This window comes from Cheilinus undulatus, linkage group 20, assembly GCF_018320785.1.
Source record: "Cheilinus undulatus linkage group 20, ASM1832078v1, whole genome shotgun sequence".
Taxonomy (NCBI): Eukaryota; Metazoa; Chordata; class Actinopteri; order Labriformes; family Labridae; genus Cheilinus; species Cheilinus undulatus.
Genome location: NC_054884.1, coordinates 33,803,749 through 33,821,951, shown reverse-complemented (window position 1 = coordinate 33,821,951; position 18,203 = coordinate 33,803,749). Strand labels below are relative to the sequence as shown.

Genomic DNA, 18,203 nt, shown 5'->3' with positions numbered 1-18,203 from the left:
CATTTCATAAATGATACAGAAAAAAGGTCAAAGGTCTAAAATAGGGGTAAATTATGTAGAAACCTGTTTTTAAAGTAGTTACATGAACGGTGGCTTCCTGTAGCTTTATTAGCTTAAGCTAAAGCTAACATGGCTATGCTAACCACGATGTTAGAATTTCTATTCAAGCCAATGTAGCTAAATTAGCTTATGGAATGTAAGCTTTAGCAAACACAGCTACAGCTAAGTAGCATAGCTAACAATAGCTTCATAGCTTCATTAGTAAAGATATCCATGAGCTTGGTGATTTGAGGCTTTATCTACATCAGCTATGTAGCTCAGTTATCAATGTATCCCATGCAGCTAATGAAGCTACACAAGCTAAGTTTGTTACAATTTAATGTTTTCATGCAGACAAGCACACTGTTTCGTCAGCTGTATAAAAAGTTTTGTGATTAGGTTTTGCAGGTCAGGTCTTTACCTATTAGCTTTAGGTATCCTAACCATTACCTCAACCGTTACCCTAACCCTGAACAGAAGTTTAATTCAGTTTTGTTTGGATAGTCTCACTCTAATGGTATGCAAGACAGAACGTCTAAGAGACTGGGTCTGTAGCCAGACCCCTTTCCATGCATGTCCTCTTTGTAACATCAGATAAAGCTCTGCTGAGAGAGAAAAGTGAAAAAAAATAAAAATAAAGGAAATCTTCTTTTCAGACACTCCTGGTACCTTGTCATCTACCTCTTTCCTTGTTCCTCACCTATTTCAATGCAAGCAACAGGGAGGAAAATAGGAAAGGGGCCATTGGGAGGAAAACGGGACACCACGTGGTGCTGCTACATGCTGCACTGCTTGCCTGCTTCCAGAATTCTACAATAGGAATCGAAATAGTCAAGCTTATTAGTTGCTGACTTTCACTTGAGTTGCATCAGGATAGACTGTTAGTTTCCCCTTTATTGGCCATGTTTTATGAAATCCCTTCAGTTGGGTTGTTGGTTTATCTCAGTGGTCAATCTGCATGTAACGGGGCTATAATCATAGAAGTAGCTCCCCCAGGTTTGACTACCATGCATGTTTCCCTCCAGTTCTTTCAGTCTTATTTCTAGCTCTATGCACTATCCAGTTCTGGTGATGAAGGCACAGAAACCCTAAAAAAGTCCCCTAAAGAAAGAGAAATTAGTCTATAGTAGCTTCCCTGTAAACGTGCTGACAAAAAGCTAACTCCACCACGTTGTTGGAGGTAATAACAAAGGGCACAGGTTAATGTGCTGACGCTGCTCATGCTGCTACAGCTCTCATGATGTGCATCTAACTCCAATCTTTGATTTGAAAAACAAACCCAGAAGCAGTTTCAGTATCTGCTGACAATCAGAGAAGCACTCCTGTCTGCCCCGCCTTAATTAGCAACATGTAATCATGTTTCTTCCCCCTGCTGCTCGCAATGAGACCACACGTGATTGGATAATTATCAGGGTAGCTGAGGTATTGTCTAGGGCGACAGCTGCAGAGAGAGCGTGCATATGTGGGTGTTAAAGGAGGAAAAGTGTGTGCTGGAGTTTAATGAGAGGAAAAAGTGTAACTGTAATACATCACTGTGTTTGGGAACATAAATCAGGGAAAGTTTTGAAAGTGGAGGTCATCACTTTTTTAATCAGCATAATTTTAAAAGTATAATTTTTACTATTATGATGGATACTACTATTCAAATGAATGTAAATGAGAACAGATTCCTCATTCTGTTGCTGGATATTCTATTAATTTTAAAGAATCTAAACAGAAGCAGATAAGAACATAGACTTTAGTATTCCAGACAGTGAAGCAGATAATCAGCCATGTGTTATATGTTATCTTTTATTCCCTTTATAATAGATTATATTATGAAAGAAACCCTTTTAATCTGATGGAGGAGAACCTGTTTAGCCTAAATGAGATCTGTTCGTGCCAGCGCAATGAAATACTGATAAGAAAGCACGAGAAACAAAGCCAGCACTCTTAGAGTCACTAAAAATTAAGCGAGCCCTCCAGGAACAAGACAAATCAAGGCAGTGAATGCCAATTAATCTACTCAGCAGACGAGAGCAGTGAAAGGAGAAACAAGCTTACATAAAGGTGAGATTTAATTCAGCACAGCAGAGTCTGTAGATTTAATCAAGCAGGCTTCAACCCAGAGATTCTAATATGCATGTAAATCAGGCTGTATTAGTCATAATCTGTTTTCATCTTTTGAAAAAAGTGTCTGCCACTTTTCAACCCCATCCTTCTATATCTCCTCCTCCTACTGTGGCTTCTTCTACACAACATCTGTGCCTCCACGGCATCTTTCTCTGCTGCAGAACTTGTCTCATAATTACTTCCTCCGATCATTTTAATGATCCTTTTATAAGGGACAAATTTAATTTGTTAGATTAATTGTTTGGTAAGGGAAGGACAAAAAATCAATGATCAAATGTATCAAATCGTTATGTCCTGACTTGTGTGATACAATTATTAACCCTTTTAGACTGGATGCAACGTTCACATGTATAGACCTGATGCAGTGTAGGTGCATCTTACTGACAGACTGCAGTGTGATTTGCTACAATGAACACTTTAGGAAGGCAGGTGGGAAGATGATGGTTTGATTTTTTTATTTACAGTCAGTTATCGACAGATAAAGCCTAGGATTTAAGCTTTCAAATATCTTCTAATGGTTTGGTATTATTTGTTGCTGATGTAAAAGGTTGAAACTCTGTGCAGTATGCCAGAAATCCTGCAAGATTATATTTATTTCAACCTTAGTCAAGCAGCATGCTTTGACTAGCACATGGCTAGAAACCCCCACATAGATGGATGCATTTATGAGAATGGGCACTGAATACACTAAAATTAGTTTAAAAGCAATTAATCCATAGTAGCATGAATCTGAATACAAGGGATATAACAAGCTTTATGCTATAAAGGAGGAAGCTGGGGTGGAGGAGGTGAAGCTTTGCCAGCAGCAGCAGCAGCATGGTGTATCAGCATTTATGTAAGCATGGATCAGTGATATTACATTATTTAAATACAGCACTGTGATGAGAGAAAGAGCTGTGATTGGCTGTGGGAGCTGGGAGGTGATAATTGGGATCAGCTGGCCATCAGCTGATCACGGCAGGGCTTCATATACCAACATTACCTCAAAATAGGAAGCAAATAAACAGCAAATCAAGGCGACGCCTGTTTTTAAAAACAAACCAGGTAGTTGAAGGTTTGCATCATCAGACAGATCAGGACAATGGTGAAAACTGACTGCAGCGTGAAATATCTAGTGGGTTTGGTTAGCAGAAGCTAAATGATAAATGTAAATGAAGCATAAGAAAAACTGAAACCAAATTGCACCCAATAAGTAGATCAATCCTGCCCTTTACATTTTAAGGGCCATTTAAAATATTTCAGTTATTGCAGAATCACTCCTTTGCGATAGTAAGGAAGTTATCATAGACCATAGAGTGCCTATCATGTGAGGACTTGCTCTCTGGTGCCCATATGGCAACATAAGTAAAAGTGAAATCCATTGAACACAAGTAATAAAACTAAAAATAGTGTCTGCATCAGCCTGAGTTATCATTTTAATATAAGGTAGTAAGAGCTTGAATTGGTTCCATGTATAAAAACTGTAATCTTTCTTCATTCAACATATCAATTCCTAGAAATGACTTTATTTCTGGGAATTTTGGATCTCCTGTACTTCCGCCTCCCTCATGCCGAGCATGCATCAAACATATGTTTTATGTTTTCAATATAGCGACCCAGGGCAGGCACATGCAAGCGGATAAGGGGAGGAAGAATATTTAAAGTATTTCCTGGAACATACAGCGTTTCCCCAGTCGTATAATAATGTTTCAGTATCAGTTAATGCAAGACATCCATCTCAAGCACAGGCAGGCACATACATGAGAAACAATCTTGGATGGTGTTTACTATTCTAATTGTTTTCCCTCAGTAGAACAACAGGACATAACTCATGTTTATGTCTCTGGAGGGATTATATGAATGCTTGGCTGTGTTGTGTTGTTCACCTTTTAAAGCATCTGTCTCAACATTCATGACCGAGGGCATCATGTTTATGCTTGTTTGTCCATCTGTCTTTCCATATTTTCCCATTTTTATAAATGCAATATCCCAGGAAAACCTGGAGGGATTTTTTTTTTCAAATATGCCTCAAACTTCCTCTTGGATTGAAGTATGAACTGGATTTTAGCGGTGAGAAGTTCAAATGTAAAGGCCCCCATGACCCCATGTCCTTCCAATTCTGATGAACAGATTATCTCAGCAGCACCTGGGCTTAATTCCTTTACATCTTCTCTATATTCATTCTTTTGATCTTCCAACTCCATATGTGATCATAAAGTACACAACCTCCTACCTCCTGGAAATGATAATGAGACCCTCCTGTCTTAGTTTGTAGAGAAATGGATTAATTCAGTTGTTCTATTAAGAGATATAGCTGCAGACTGGATGCAGTTGCATGAAAATTTAAAAAATAAGTCAAAAGAAACTGATTTATTGTGTTAGTCTGACTCAAACTTAACTTTTAAGATATATGTGGATATGTTAATCTATCTTGAAACCCTACTAAGTTGAATATCTCAAAGTTAGGTTGACACACCTGAATAATGGGATTCTACTCTTGCATTTCTATATCTCAGTCGGACCCAAAACTGGCCGAGTCACTCTGAGCATGCTCCTCAGTTCAAACAACAAGATGAAGGTATCAGCAGAGCAAGGGTTATGCTAAGAAACATGTATTTTTGCAGAGAGAATTGTACCTCCCAAGACCCTGCATGTACATGAGGACATTACCTCAGTCAAGTCCAGTGACCTCCTTCTGGACCAAGAATTGGATAGCCATGGCCTGGATCAATGAGCACCTACACAGATGTACGCTAAGATGAGGAAATACTAAAGAAATGTTAATAATTTAGTAATGCTTAAGAAAGGATTAAAACACTGAAAGATAATTCAGTGAAATATGCAAAAATAAGAGAAGACAACGATAAAGAATTCTTTAAAATCCACTTAAATACTTAAACAGTAACAGGATTCAAGAAACTAGGAGTGAATAAGATAATAGTAAAATCAATAAAACAGAGTGTGAGAATGATATAAAGTTCTGTTAGAATCCAGACTAAAAAACAGGTCTTGAGTTGAATGTTTTGATATTTGTGGCTAATCTTCAGTATGAAAAGGGTATTCCCATCTCTAAAACTAAAGAGAAAATGCTAAGAAAATATACTTATTTGGTAAAAGTAACAATGCCGCTATCATTTGTGTAAGGGCTGTTTTAATGTCAGTCCTTTGTGCAGTATCTAAATATGCCTGTTGAAGAATTTAACATGTGAACACTGAATTCTCTGTCCTAACCAGCTACCTTGTGAAGATCAGATCATCCTGCTGAAGGGCTGCTGCATGGAGATCATGTCACTGCGAGCTGCCATGCGCTACGACCCGGACAGCGAGACGCTGACGCTGAGTGGGGAGATGGCTGTGAAGCGAGAACAGCTGAAGAACGGTGGGCTGGGCGTGGTGTCGGACGCCATCTTCGACCTTGGCAAGAGCTTGGCACAGTTCAACCTGGACGACACAGAGGTGGCGCTGCTGCAGGCAGTGCTGCTCATGAGCTCAGGTAGTTGTCGACTTAAGAACTTATGACCTTGGCTTTTTTTTTTTTTTGCATAAAATCAGATTGTCTTATCACATTGGTAGCAAAAGAGTTTCAGGTCAATGCAATGTAAATGTAAATTTCATTTTTCTGCTCCTTTGGAGACAAAATTCGATGACTGTCCATATTTCTAGTCATTACTTGCTGCTATACAGGGTATATATGTAGCCCATTGTGAATCCAAATGTCATTATACCCTGAAGAGAAAAGTCCAATTACTCTGTCAGTGTTGAAAAGAGGAAATCCAGAACTCATCCCAAATGTGATTAAAAAGCTTTGACTCTTGGACAGTCTATATAGAAGCTCCTATTCTGGTTTAGGACCCGTGCCCCCATAATATTCTCTGTTAGAAATGATAGGATTCAAATAAAAGGAGGGTATGAGGAATTCTGGCCCATTAGTGAAAGGAATACTGGCATTTTCAGGGTCATACAATAATATCCAGATTATTAAAAAGCAGGAGAAAATATTGGATAAAATTTGAGCATGAATGCAATATTCATTTTATTCCAGTTTCATTACTAAAAAATAAGCATTCCATTATCTTTCCAACAATCTGGCACATGAAATTTTGTAGAGGAAGATCTGTTTCTCCTGCTAATCTCAAGACCTTCTTACACCAGAGTACAAAAGTTGAATTACTGCAGTAAAACATCTCACTAACAAGAGCAAAATTTTAGTGAAAGTGATTTTATTACTAATTTATATTTGTAATTTGTCACCTCACCTCAGTTGACAGCAAGCTGTCCAAACAGACTCACCAGCTGAGGGAATCATCCTAGCTTTTTAGCTGTTATATGTTGACAGTTTTATTGTAAATAACCAGGATTTCCAACAGTATAATATTTATTGCCAAGAAGCATTGTGACAACAAAGAAATAATCTACCAACTATGCTGAAAATGTTGAATTTTAGACAGAATTTAGTAAGTCCATGATTGCTTATTCACTTCAAATGCTCATCCTCTTATCCCTGCCCTTCTGCAATCCTCCCTGTGTCCCCTTCTTCCCGCCATACTGTCCCATCTCTTCTCTAGACCGCTCTGGCCTGACCTGCATGGACAAGATCGAGAAATGCCAGGAGACCTACCTCCTGGCGCTTGAGCACTACATCAATTACCGCAAGCACAACATTCCCCACTTCTGGCCGAAGCTCCTGATGAAGGTGACGGACCTGCGGATGATCGGGGCGTGCCACGCCAGCCGCTTCCTTCACATGAAAGTGGAGTGTCCCAACGAACTCTTCCCGCCGCTCTTCCTGGAGGTCTTCGAGGACCAGGAGGTGTGAAACACGGTTGCCATCACGCAAAGGGAAGAGGAAGTTGGAGCAAACTTGGGAGATGGGAAGGGCCATCATTTCTGTAGGGGAAGAATGGAGGGAGAGTCCTCGTGGCAGGAATCTGCGTTTCTCCAACATCACAATTTACAGTTTGTGGTTTTGATAAAACTGGAACCAACAATAACAGAAACAACACACCAGCAACAGGAGAGTCAAGCAACCAGAGGATTTTGTTTTTTGAACACCCTCTCCTCCACCTCTTTCTCCTTTTTCTTACCCCTGTTTTAAATCCGAGTGGGGGCCCTTCTGTCTGAGCATGATGTCTTATATAGTCAAAGTTGTAGCCATTTGCCAAGACACCTACACAGATACATACAGTACACACATAGACAACACAGCCAATTCCACCTCAGTTCTTCAGAACTCTTCATAGGGGTCTGTTCCCCTTCTCTGGTTCTCTCTCACGGTCACAGATTTACACATTTTGAAGCCCTAGTTCCAGCTTTCATGCTGGCTGCACCTCTCAGTATTATTTCTGAATATTTGTCAGAAAACATGGAAAAAAAATTTACTCACAGTTATGCAGGCACACACAATCAGCAAACACTGCACATAGAATCCTCAGCAGACACTTTTTAGGCATTACTCTGGTGTATAAAAGCTGTAGTAAAGCAGAACTACCAGAACTACATCATTATCTATATTCCTCTACTCAATCTGAGCCGTTACAGCTGTTCGTTGGAGCTTCTTCTACTTAGATCCCAGTGAAAACCGGTGCTATATTTATATAAGGCTACTCCAGTTTTATGAAAATGTGTTGTCTACCTTTGAAAACCATGGCTCCATATCTACCTTCATTTGTGTCATTGGACCGGCTCCTGTGACATATAGTGTGCACACATACACCACACACAGACATATATGAGCAGACTTTGCCTTGTCATTGCCCCTGCTGCTTGGTCCAGCAGCGTACCATCTTATGAATGACAATTAAGCCCTTCTCTCTCCAAGGAAAGAAAAAAGAAGAGAAAAGGAGAAGAGTGTAGAGGAGGGAGAGGGAAACTTGGAGAAGGAAAGGAGGGAGGAGCAGAGCAGAGAGAGGAAATAAGATTTAATATGCCGATTGTAGATTCAGAGCCAGAGGTCAGAAGTAAATCTCCTACACCCAACCTCCAAGGAGGTTTTGAATAGCAGCAACCACCAGCAAGACGGCAGAGCTCAACTTACATAAACATACTTACACTTTCTCTCTGCCTCTCTTTCTCTCTTTCTCTCTTTTACACATAAACATAAAAACACACATCACCTCAGAGTAACGTGAATGCCTCATTTTACTGTATGCACTGCTCAGCAGTGTCGATATACAGCCCTAACCTGCAGGGTTTGTAGAGAGTCCACTCCTCACGGACTCCACTCAGTGTGGCCCTCCAGGCTTCCATACACATTTGCCTTTTTACCATGGGCGTCACTGAGAGCAGGCAAATGCCAAGAAGGCTACCATTTACCTCAAAGTGGACACACCCCCAGGCTGGGGCAGCAATACTGCCCCTATGGTGTCAGGCACTACCTCACCTCTGTGGACACAGGGCAGCTGCCCACAGCCTACACACAGACATACACCATTCAAGTTGGCGCATGTGTAGATTAACACACAAATGTGCATATTTTTTTTTGCGTAGGTGCACACTTGTAGTTATGGAAAGACAAAAACACTCACTGCATACACACACACACCCTCAGTGCTATCACTTGGTTGAAATGAAATACCACTGAAGACAGGAGGGCCGGCCATCCCCCTGGATGGTTCCACCAGCTCCAGGGAATGGTACCCATCACATTCGGGTTGTCTCTTTTTGTTATACGGGACCAAGTGTCATCTTTTGAGATTTTTTTTTTCTTGATTTACCTGTTTCTGTCAAAACAGAAATCGACTCACAGAAGTGACAAAGGACAGTGTGGTTGTGCAGCCCAGCTGACACCCATCAAAGCAAAGCAGCAAGAGGAGAGATAACATGGAGTAACTGAAAACCCGTGGTGGCCACGTCCATTGAATTAGTATGCACAGAACGGATGGTCTCCTTCTGCATCATGGCGATCTTCCACAGTACACTCATGATGAATCCCATCAGATCTCAATAAACATCCTCACGGAAATAAGCTCGTACAGTGCATTAGACGTAAATAAGTGGAATGTTCACGACCGAAATGAAGCCCTTCGAATGGCGACTCAGAAAGCTCTTTCAGTCTCATGCACTTTAACAAAGCTCACCACTATTACAGTAATCTCTCACTGCAAACATCTGTGGCAGATATCATAGTGTACCAGCCAAATGACCAGTCAAGAATGTTAATTTGATTAGAAAAGCCCACTCTGTTCATTCCAATTCTGGGGCCAAGCCAAATCTAACTGGGTTTACCACTCCTACAAGAAGAGAACGGAAAGAAAGACTACGAGAATCTATTTTATACTTAATGCCAAGCAGTAGATCATACTGGGCACTTGTACAGGATGGGTGATCTGAACCCTTCAGAAGTACCTAAGCAGAGGAATGCGTGGCAGGAATCGTGGGTAATCGTCACAGATGGCCAAGCCTCACTGAAGTGTTTCTGGTTGGAGGGAGGAACCGGAACACCACCTTTGGGCACGATGGCGGAGTCCAGTGTGGCTCCGAGAAGAAACTCTTCCTCAAGCATCATCGCCCCCCTCCAGAGATCCAGCACCTGTCCTGCCTGACCTGCCCTACCCCACTCTCAACCATGACAATGCCCTTCTGGGAGCCCGGCTCTCTCTAAATTGCACCCCAGTCCCATTTGAACAGCCCCAAACCAGCCAGGCTGGAGGGAGCTTTTGCACTATTGCAACTTTGCCCCCCCTTCCTTACTAATCAAAGTATATCCAACAGTCCTTGTTGGGTTTGCCATTTAGTTTTCCTTCTGCTCTGTGTGAATCAGAGCAGATTTGGAGTTTTGGCTGCTCTGTGTAACAGAGGCCAGTAGTTGCAGTGGACCCAGTCCCCAAGCTGCCCCTTAATGTCAGTATTAGATCAACAGCACGTGACCCTAACCAACTCAACCAGGGGTTCAAAGAGATCCCTGCGTAGGAAAGTGGAAGGGCTGTGTAGCACTTATTAATCCCCCTTTTAGTACTTATTTTCCCATCATCCTTCCCATAGCAGAATGATATTTCAAACCCAGAGCCCTCCCCCAAACATCATCCCCTTTTTCCCATTCCTCTTCCCTTTAGCACCCTAGCCATCATACCCACTTAACATTGAGTGGGCTGTCCCCATTTTGGCCCCGAATCATTGACATCAAACAGGATCCAGGCCTCTCCCTTGTGAGACAAGGCTGGCCATATCTGCCCTTTAGAGTGGCGCCACCGGATGAATGTGAACGGCAAAGCAGCAGCGATGGGAACGAGAGACTTGAGCGCGAGAATGTGAGGATGCAAGAGACGAAGAAAGCATGGGACAAGAAACACGATAAAAGCCGAAACACGGCTGGTTGTAAAGACGATGCTTACAAACACTCGGACGGAGGGGAGACGGAGGCGACGCAGGAGTACGTACAGTCTCCCCTTCAGCAACCCCCCATATGAGCTCCCGCTCCCATGCCAGCTGACAAACCCACATGCCCCCCCCTTCAGCTCCACCCCTGAAAAGGATAACCTCCAACTTTTGCAAGGTGCTGATCGGAAAGAGATCGCACATTCCAGAGATGCCGGTTTGGAGTTCCAAAACATCTTTGAAAAAGAACTGAAAAAGAGAAAAACCTATTGATGTCCTTTGTTCTCGTGAGCTGACTGGGTATGTGTGTATGACAGAAGGGGTTATAATGCTGCTTTACCTTCTGAGTCTGATTTAGAGTAAGAAAAAAAGATATATGAAATGATTATAAATCCATAAAACAAAATGAAAAAGAGATGACTTTAAAAAAAAGACTCCTGAACAAAATTATTGGAGATTTTTTCATTTTATCATTGTTTTCTTATTTTTTCTGTTTGTTTTTTGACGCTTAAACTGCTCTGTGTAAAAAAGGAAAAAAAAAACAGCTGTAGTCACTTTTTGACCATGCGTGCAGTGTAACATAGAAAATATTTCACTTCTTTTTCACATCTATAGTTTGTGTTGATAAGCCAACTGATCTGTTTGTCTGTGTGTCTGTTCAGCTGTCCGTCCCCTTTTATCAGGAGGAATTTACAAACCAACAAAACAGGAATTTCTTTTTTATATTTTGTTTTCTTTTTTATGAAATACGACTTTGGAGAAAAAAAAACCTAAACAGGAAAAATAATGCAACAGAAACTGAAAATACAAAAAAAAAAAAAAGAAAAAAAAAGAAACAATCTCGTCATACCTCACACAACACAAAACTCAAAGGAACTTGGGAGGAGTCATATTCTGCAGGCACATGTGAAAGTTCAGAGATGCATATATAGATTTAAAAAATGTATATGTTAAGATAATATGTGCTTGTGTGTACGCATCAGTAGAAGTTACAAAAGGACTTTTCCCTCATGCTTTTGTGCTCTCTATCTTATTGATTTGGTTCTTGGATGATGGGAGAAGCATCGTCAAACGTTGTGTTTTGGCTTAAGATCACTTCTAGTGCTTCTCCAACTTAAAGGCACAGTCTAAAGACAGTAAACTCAAAATGTGAATAGCCCAGAGACTGAGGGATAAAGACTTTTGTAATGGCTGAGTGTTTTATGGTATTGAATGTAGCTGACAGGAGGGGGCTGGACCTGAGCCCGGCACCCACAACCTAACTTCCACACACCAGCAGAAAAGGATAGTGGTGTCACATAGACGTTACAAACAACCAACAAAACTGAGAATATATATTGCCCGTCTGCAAGGTGCAATACTATGTTATGTATTTTTGTATGTTTTCTGTTTTGATTTTTATTTTGTTTCTTTTACATTTTCTTTTGGCCATAACCAAGGATGTAAATACAAAAACATACAACACTCAAGATTTATTGCAACAGAGTAAATTTAACCGCTCCATCCCGCTGTCATGTAAGAGGAAGAAAAGCTACGTAATGTGTAATGTTTCAAACATTTGTATGTATGCACTCTCTCACATGTGCATGCCGATCCATACTCAGAAGTGCCCCGTGACATTAATCATAAACCCTGTGCCTCTTCTTGTTTGCAAAGAGATAGATTCGTACCCCTCATTTTCTCACAACTTCGAGACACGCTACACATGAATACCTATAGTTGTGTGTGTTTTCATCTATGAAATAGTTCCTCCAAACTAATGATGTGTGTTGCCAGCAGACACAGTGGCTAAAGGTTGTTGAAGCTTCTGGGTTGTCTTGTTGAGCAGAGTGGGAGGTTGGTATAGAGAGGGTATAAATAGAAGGAAAGTTTGTTTGAATGTCAGCTAACGTGGCTGCAACACACCCACATCATAGTTAGGAGAACTAAACAATGAATTTCCCCATTTGTGCGCTACCCCATTGCCTCAAAAAAAAGCCAGCCTGAAGATCTATAAAGCTGAGACAGAAACTTGTCTAGAAAAGAAAATGGGCAAAATACAGACTAGTTTACAATAGACTCCATTTTCACTTACCATTTCAGAAGTCTTGTACCTAAAAAAAAACAAGACAAAAGAGCTACTTTTGATGTTTTTATTGGTGTTTAGTTGCTATTGGACGAAATGCTAATGGTAGTAGCTCAAGACTGAAGTAAAGCTCTTAGAGAAAAAGCAACTTTTGCATGAAAATAACTGTACACAAGGGCAACTAGCTACCCTGATAGTAGATTTTCTTTGGCTCTGATATGGGCCAAATAAACAGCAAAGATGTGGCCAGTGACAGTCAAAATCTAGTCCAAATTTAGGAATGCCATGTCTGAACCGTCACAAATCCAAGACCTAAAAATACAGACCTCTATCAAGTAGTACCGACTTTAATCTGAGCCAAATGCTTCACTCATGTAAGTGATCCTGAAAAGAAACCCTTCCAATACTGAAAGCATGGCAAGTGCTTGAATTGCATAAGTCTCCCAGATTAGAATTTCCCTCCAGTTTGAAGGTATGGTGAAGTGTATGTGGTAATGATTAGGCCCTCATTCAGTTTGCCATCTTAAAACCAAGCAATGACTAATCAGCTAACATGATCATAAATTTAATCTTGATCTGTAAAAAAACCCAACTGTAATCTGTTTTTAGGATTCAAACTAACACACCAAGAAAATAAGGTTGGAAATAAGTTTACTCAGCTATTTAACAGCTATTTTTGATGCTTTATTTGTCTATAGGGTCAAAGTGTTAATTATAGTGGCTCAAGAGAGAACTGTCAAAGTAGTAAAAGCTGTGAGAAAAGGCAAGAGAAAAAAATAACTTTTGCATGCAAATAATTGTACTTAAGGGCATCTTGCTACCCTGATATTAACTTTCATTGGCTCCAATACAGTCTGAACAAACAGCAAAGATGTGGCTGAAGGACAGGCAAAATCCCACCCAGGTTAAGGAAAGCCATGTTTGAATCATTACAAATCCAGGCCTCAACCAAGTAGTATCAACTAAAAATGGGCCATATGCCTCACTTGCATTAAGTGATCCTGAAGAGAAATCCTTCTAATTGTGAAGGCATTTCAAAATAATGGGCTTTTACAAATTTTGCTAGCAGCTCATTTACATGCAAGTGAAAAAAAAAGTAAACTTTTTCCGTTAATCTAAATAAAAGTGGGCTTTTGAATAGCGTGTACACTTGTTAATCTGACTGGAACTGGGTTTCTTGGATCGCACCCAAACTGGGCTAAGATTTCTATGCATGCTTCACAGCCTCTGTGCCAAGCTTTGACCCAGAAGTTGAACAGCATGAATGCTAAACATAGAAGAAGTCACATTGTAATTGACCATAGGGTATTAACATAAGCTAGCAGGCTAACGTGTTATATTTGTTCCAAAAGTAAAGCGTATTTGTGTTAGAAATGTACAGAGCTGCAAACTTGTTTATGCTTTGCCCTTCCGAAACCAATTACCTACTTATTACTACTATTTACTACTAACTTGTTTGCAGAGTCAACATGAAAAAGGGTTGATAGTAGCTAATAGGGGGTTTATCTCCACCTGCTTAACAGAGTCCGACATACTGGTGCTTTTATACTAAGGACAGTAGGCTGGATAATAGCTCTGCTACTACTTGCTGCTTAAAATATAACAACTGTTGTTATCTCATTGTAACTATATAAGCTATCTGCTACAGACTTAAGACCTTAACTTCTTTACCATTTAAGTTATTTAAGCTCTAACATTTGTTCAAGACACATGAAGTGAAGCGTAAATGGAGTCTTGGATCATGACGACAGTTTGAGCTGCTATCTGACTGGTCGAAACTGAAGTAATTTGGTTAATTTGTCATTTTCCAGAGTCAGGGGGTTTCAAGGCTGGCTTCATGAGGCTTCCCATCCCTCCATAGTTGTTACGATCCTGATTTGTTCTCACATGTTGACACATTGGACAAGGGTGGATATTGTCTGTGATGTTTTTGGTTTTATGGTTGTGTTTGGTCCCCCCCTCCCCCATGCCAAATGTAGAGTTTGTGAAGACATGCAAGTAGCAAGATGTCTATGCAATTTTCCCTCCAGCTCCCTTCTAAAGACGAGCTCATTGTAACAGCTATGAGCGAGTCTCACTTGGGAAATCAAATTCGGCCTGGCTTGAATTCCAGATGGTTTTTCCGAGACCTGTAGACCCTCAATACCTTACGATGGTCAAGACCACTTTGGCCCTAAGCCCAGCGGACTTAGCTGGTCTCAAGGGTCACCAACATCGCTCAGTAGTCCAGGTCTCGGAGAACAAGTAGGAGGGGTACTCGGGATGTTGTGGAGAGTAAGGATTCTACGAAATGTACTGTTTTTTGTAAACTGCTCGGAAAGTGGCATGTGTGTACATGTGTTTGCGTTTTCTGGATGTCTGTGTGATGCGATATCCTCATCGTTTGGTGGGTTGATCGTCAAAGCCTTTTGAATTCCAATTCTGACCCCTTTGCAATACGTGTGTGAAGCTTTAATATTTTCTATTCTGCGACCAAGTAAATGTAAAGTCCACGAGGATTCTGGTTGGTTGATTCCCATCAGTGGGATGTACGTAGCAATAGCAGGTCTTTACCTCTCCTTTCAATGCATAGGGAGGTTGAAATATCCACATCCCCTTCTGATAAACCATCTACAACCTGCGGACTATCATAGTACTTAAGCACTTAACTAAAAAGCACTTTGAATGGCCCAAACAAACCGACGATTAGTTGGAGAATCTTGGTGAAAATAATTCTGACAAAACAAGAATTTAAATTGCACCCAAGCCAATTGCCTTTTCCACTATTTAGTGTTTTTCAAATGAGTTTAACCCGAAAAAAGGCGCTGCAGCCTTTAGGCAAAAGCACTTAATAACTAATTATAAAGTTTACAATTATTTTTAATGAAGTGCAATAAGTGAGCGAATGAACCCTTCTGGATATTTCTCGTCTCATCAGACTTTATTTATACATTTGTTGGGGAATAATAATAACAATCTCATGAATGCTTATCAAAACGCACCCACCCGTGAGAGCATCAGCCAGACCGGCTCCAGACACACAACACACGTACTCACACAAACACAGACCACTTTTTGTGACTGGGTAAAGGAAGCTATTGAAGGATTCTCTCAGGTAAAAGAACATTTTCTAATAAATGATGATGAACCTTAGATGAAAACCCATTGTTAGCTCATCTTTTTTTGTCCTCTCAATTTTACACCGTACCTTCTTTTGTTCTGTTTGTTGAAAATGTGTAGACATCCAGGGTTCAAAGGATTTGGATCCTGAGTCTACTTCACCCACAAAGAATCACACCCTCATTACATGTTAAAACCCTGAAACAACAACGTATTTCTGCATGTGTGGAGGTGGGAGAGTGTTGTGTCAGTCTGTCTGGGATTGTCTGTGTGTTATGTCTGTTTGGGATTTGTGCTGCACTGTGTGGAAGCTCACTGCCACCAGGAAAAGAAGTCAAAGCAAGCATGTCTCAATTTGTCCAGTATCAAATTTACCACAATCTGTACATACATTTCACTTTCTTCTAAGATCTTTCAATTTTGACTCAACATCTGTTTGAATTCTAGATAGATCTTAAACATTTGCAGAGAAAATTGATCACAAAGGCTGTCCAGCAACTTCCAGGTCCTGCCGCCCAGATTGTGATTTAGAAATACAACACAAAGCTCAAGCACATTTACTCCAAAAGCAATTAAGCTCTGCAGAAAGACAGATTTTAAGCCTCACCAAAATAACAGCAACATACAGTCATAAACGAATCATCTACAAAAAGTTAAAGCCATTGAAAAGAGTTTTTAGTTGGTTGTGAAGCCTGAAATTGATATTAATGTCTCATTTTGGGATATAGTGCAAACAAGCTGATCAGTTAAAAGAAAAAAAATACATTTTCATGCCTAAAATACCTCCTCCTGGATAGGTATCCAACAAAAGGATGCTGTAAAGCACCTTTTCGTACATTTTCTAATGCAGTGGTACCCAAAGTGGTGGTCAGGACCAAGCGGCAACCTCCGCTCCTCAAAACATGAAGCCAATGTAGAAGTGTAAAGAATTGCAATACCACAAGTGTCCATTTGAGGCTGGCTGCAGGAACACCGGAACTTTGGTAAACAACATGTTAAAAAGCCGTTTTTACACTAGAAATAACTGGTTTACAGCCTGGTTAAAAAAAAAAAAAACTTGTTTCATTAGCTAATGTCTTCATGTGCTCTCATTGTATGGTGGGTGAACTTTTTGTATCACAATCGTTTTGATTATATTTAGAAAAAACCTCACAGTGCACCCATTGGCGTGTCTCATTTGATTGACAGATAGCTCGACAGGCAGATACTACTTTTCTGTCAACCAGAATGCTAGGTAGCTAGCTGACAGGAAGTCGAGTTAGTGGGTGGGCCATTAGGTTGATCCAAAGTTCGGTTTAGACAGCACGGATTGGCTTCAGAAGCTGTTCAAGTCTGCCGATTGTAAGCAGACCGCTGACGTCACACAGGCTTTGTCCAGTTCTTTTTAATGTCAGGACCCAACAGGGGGTTGCAAGAAAAAACAGAAAAAATATTATTTTTTTAAATAGTCAATTTTAACAATTCTTGTACAAGTATGAACATAAAATGAATTCAATTTGAATTTATTAGGCTGGCATTCCTTTAAGCTGTTTTTACAAGTGTTGGAAAGGCCTAGTGTATGCGGCACAACATTTTTATACCTAAACCAGCTACAGAGACGTCGGAGGGTACTTAGCTTCTTGCGCTGATATTCTGGGGGTCGTGGGCTGAAAAGTTTGGGAACCTCTGATCAATGGCAAAAATACTCCATGAGTCCACTCCATTATCACACATGCACAGAGCGAAATCAACACAGAATAAAGAGCTTAATACTTTGCCCACCAGGGATAGCCAAAGTCAACACAAAGGATTCCTACAGGTGCTTTAAGAGAAAAAGTAATAACAAGGGCTGACCACTTAAATGCATAAATGGTGATGCATTCAAGGTAATTACATCAGTTAGGTGCTAATTTGTCATTTAGGTGCACTTTAGGTGCAGGGGAATAGTAAGGTACTACTCACCTTAGCAACCTATAATAATTGTAAATACCAGCTAAAGCAAAAGGGACAAGTCAAGTATTCATCTATTTTTATATCCGTAATAGTTCTCCTTTCCATGGTTTCCATTGTTACAATCTACCTAAGGTTCCTTATTTTCTTCTGATATAAAAGCAGGTTTTTATATACAAAGGAACTGAAGTACTCTTGGATTACAACCCCAAGAATTACAAAATAAAAACATAACAAAATACTTTGTCTTCAGAAAATCCCCTAGCTTAATTTTTAACCCTAACTTGGATACTTACAGAGAGGAAGCAACTCAAATGCTGTCATATAAACTGGGCTTTAGCGGGTCATTTTGTCCATGCACTCGTGTAAATTAGGAAAAGTTTCTGATTTTGATTCAAAATTAAAGCAGGTTTTATCCAAAAAGAAAGTACTCTTAGCTCAAGATGGAACAAATTCAAAAGCTAAAAGTTTCTAAAGTTTCTAGTAAATGCCTTGCTCAATTTTTATACTTAATAGGGTTACTAACACAGAGAGCAACTAGACATGAACTCCAAAAAACATGTAAATGCTGACACGTTAACCGGACGTCAGTGAGTCATTTTGTACATGCACTCCTAATGTATATTTCTTTCAATTTACCAAAAGTTTTGTATTTAATTCAAAATCA

General features: G+C 40.2%; 1 protein-coding gene across 1 annotated transcript in view; it reads left to right on the top strand.

Moving 5' to 3' along the window:
• The window catches only part of thrab (thyroid hormone receptor alpha b), a 69,260-nt gene extending 55,107 nt beyond the window's left edge, over positions 1–14,153 (top strand). Inside the window, exons 7-8 of the mRNA XM_041815122.1 lie at positions 5,365–5,623; positions 6,696–14,153. Of these exons, the coding sequence (XP_041671056.1) occupies positions 5,365–5,623; positions 6,696–6,946 (510 nt within the window). The 3' untranslated portion in view covers positions 6,947–14,153. The remainder of the gene's footprint in view (positions 1–5,364; positions 5,624–6,695) is intronic.
• Positions 14,154–18,203: the final 4,050 nt, after the last annotated feature.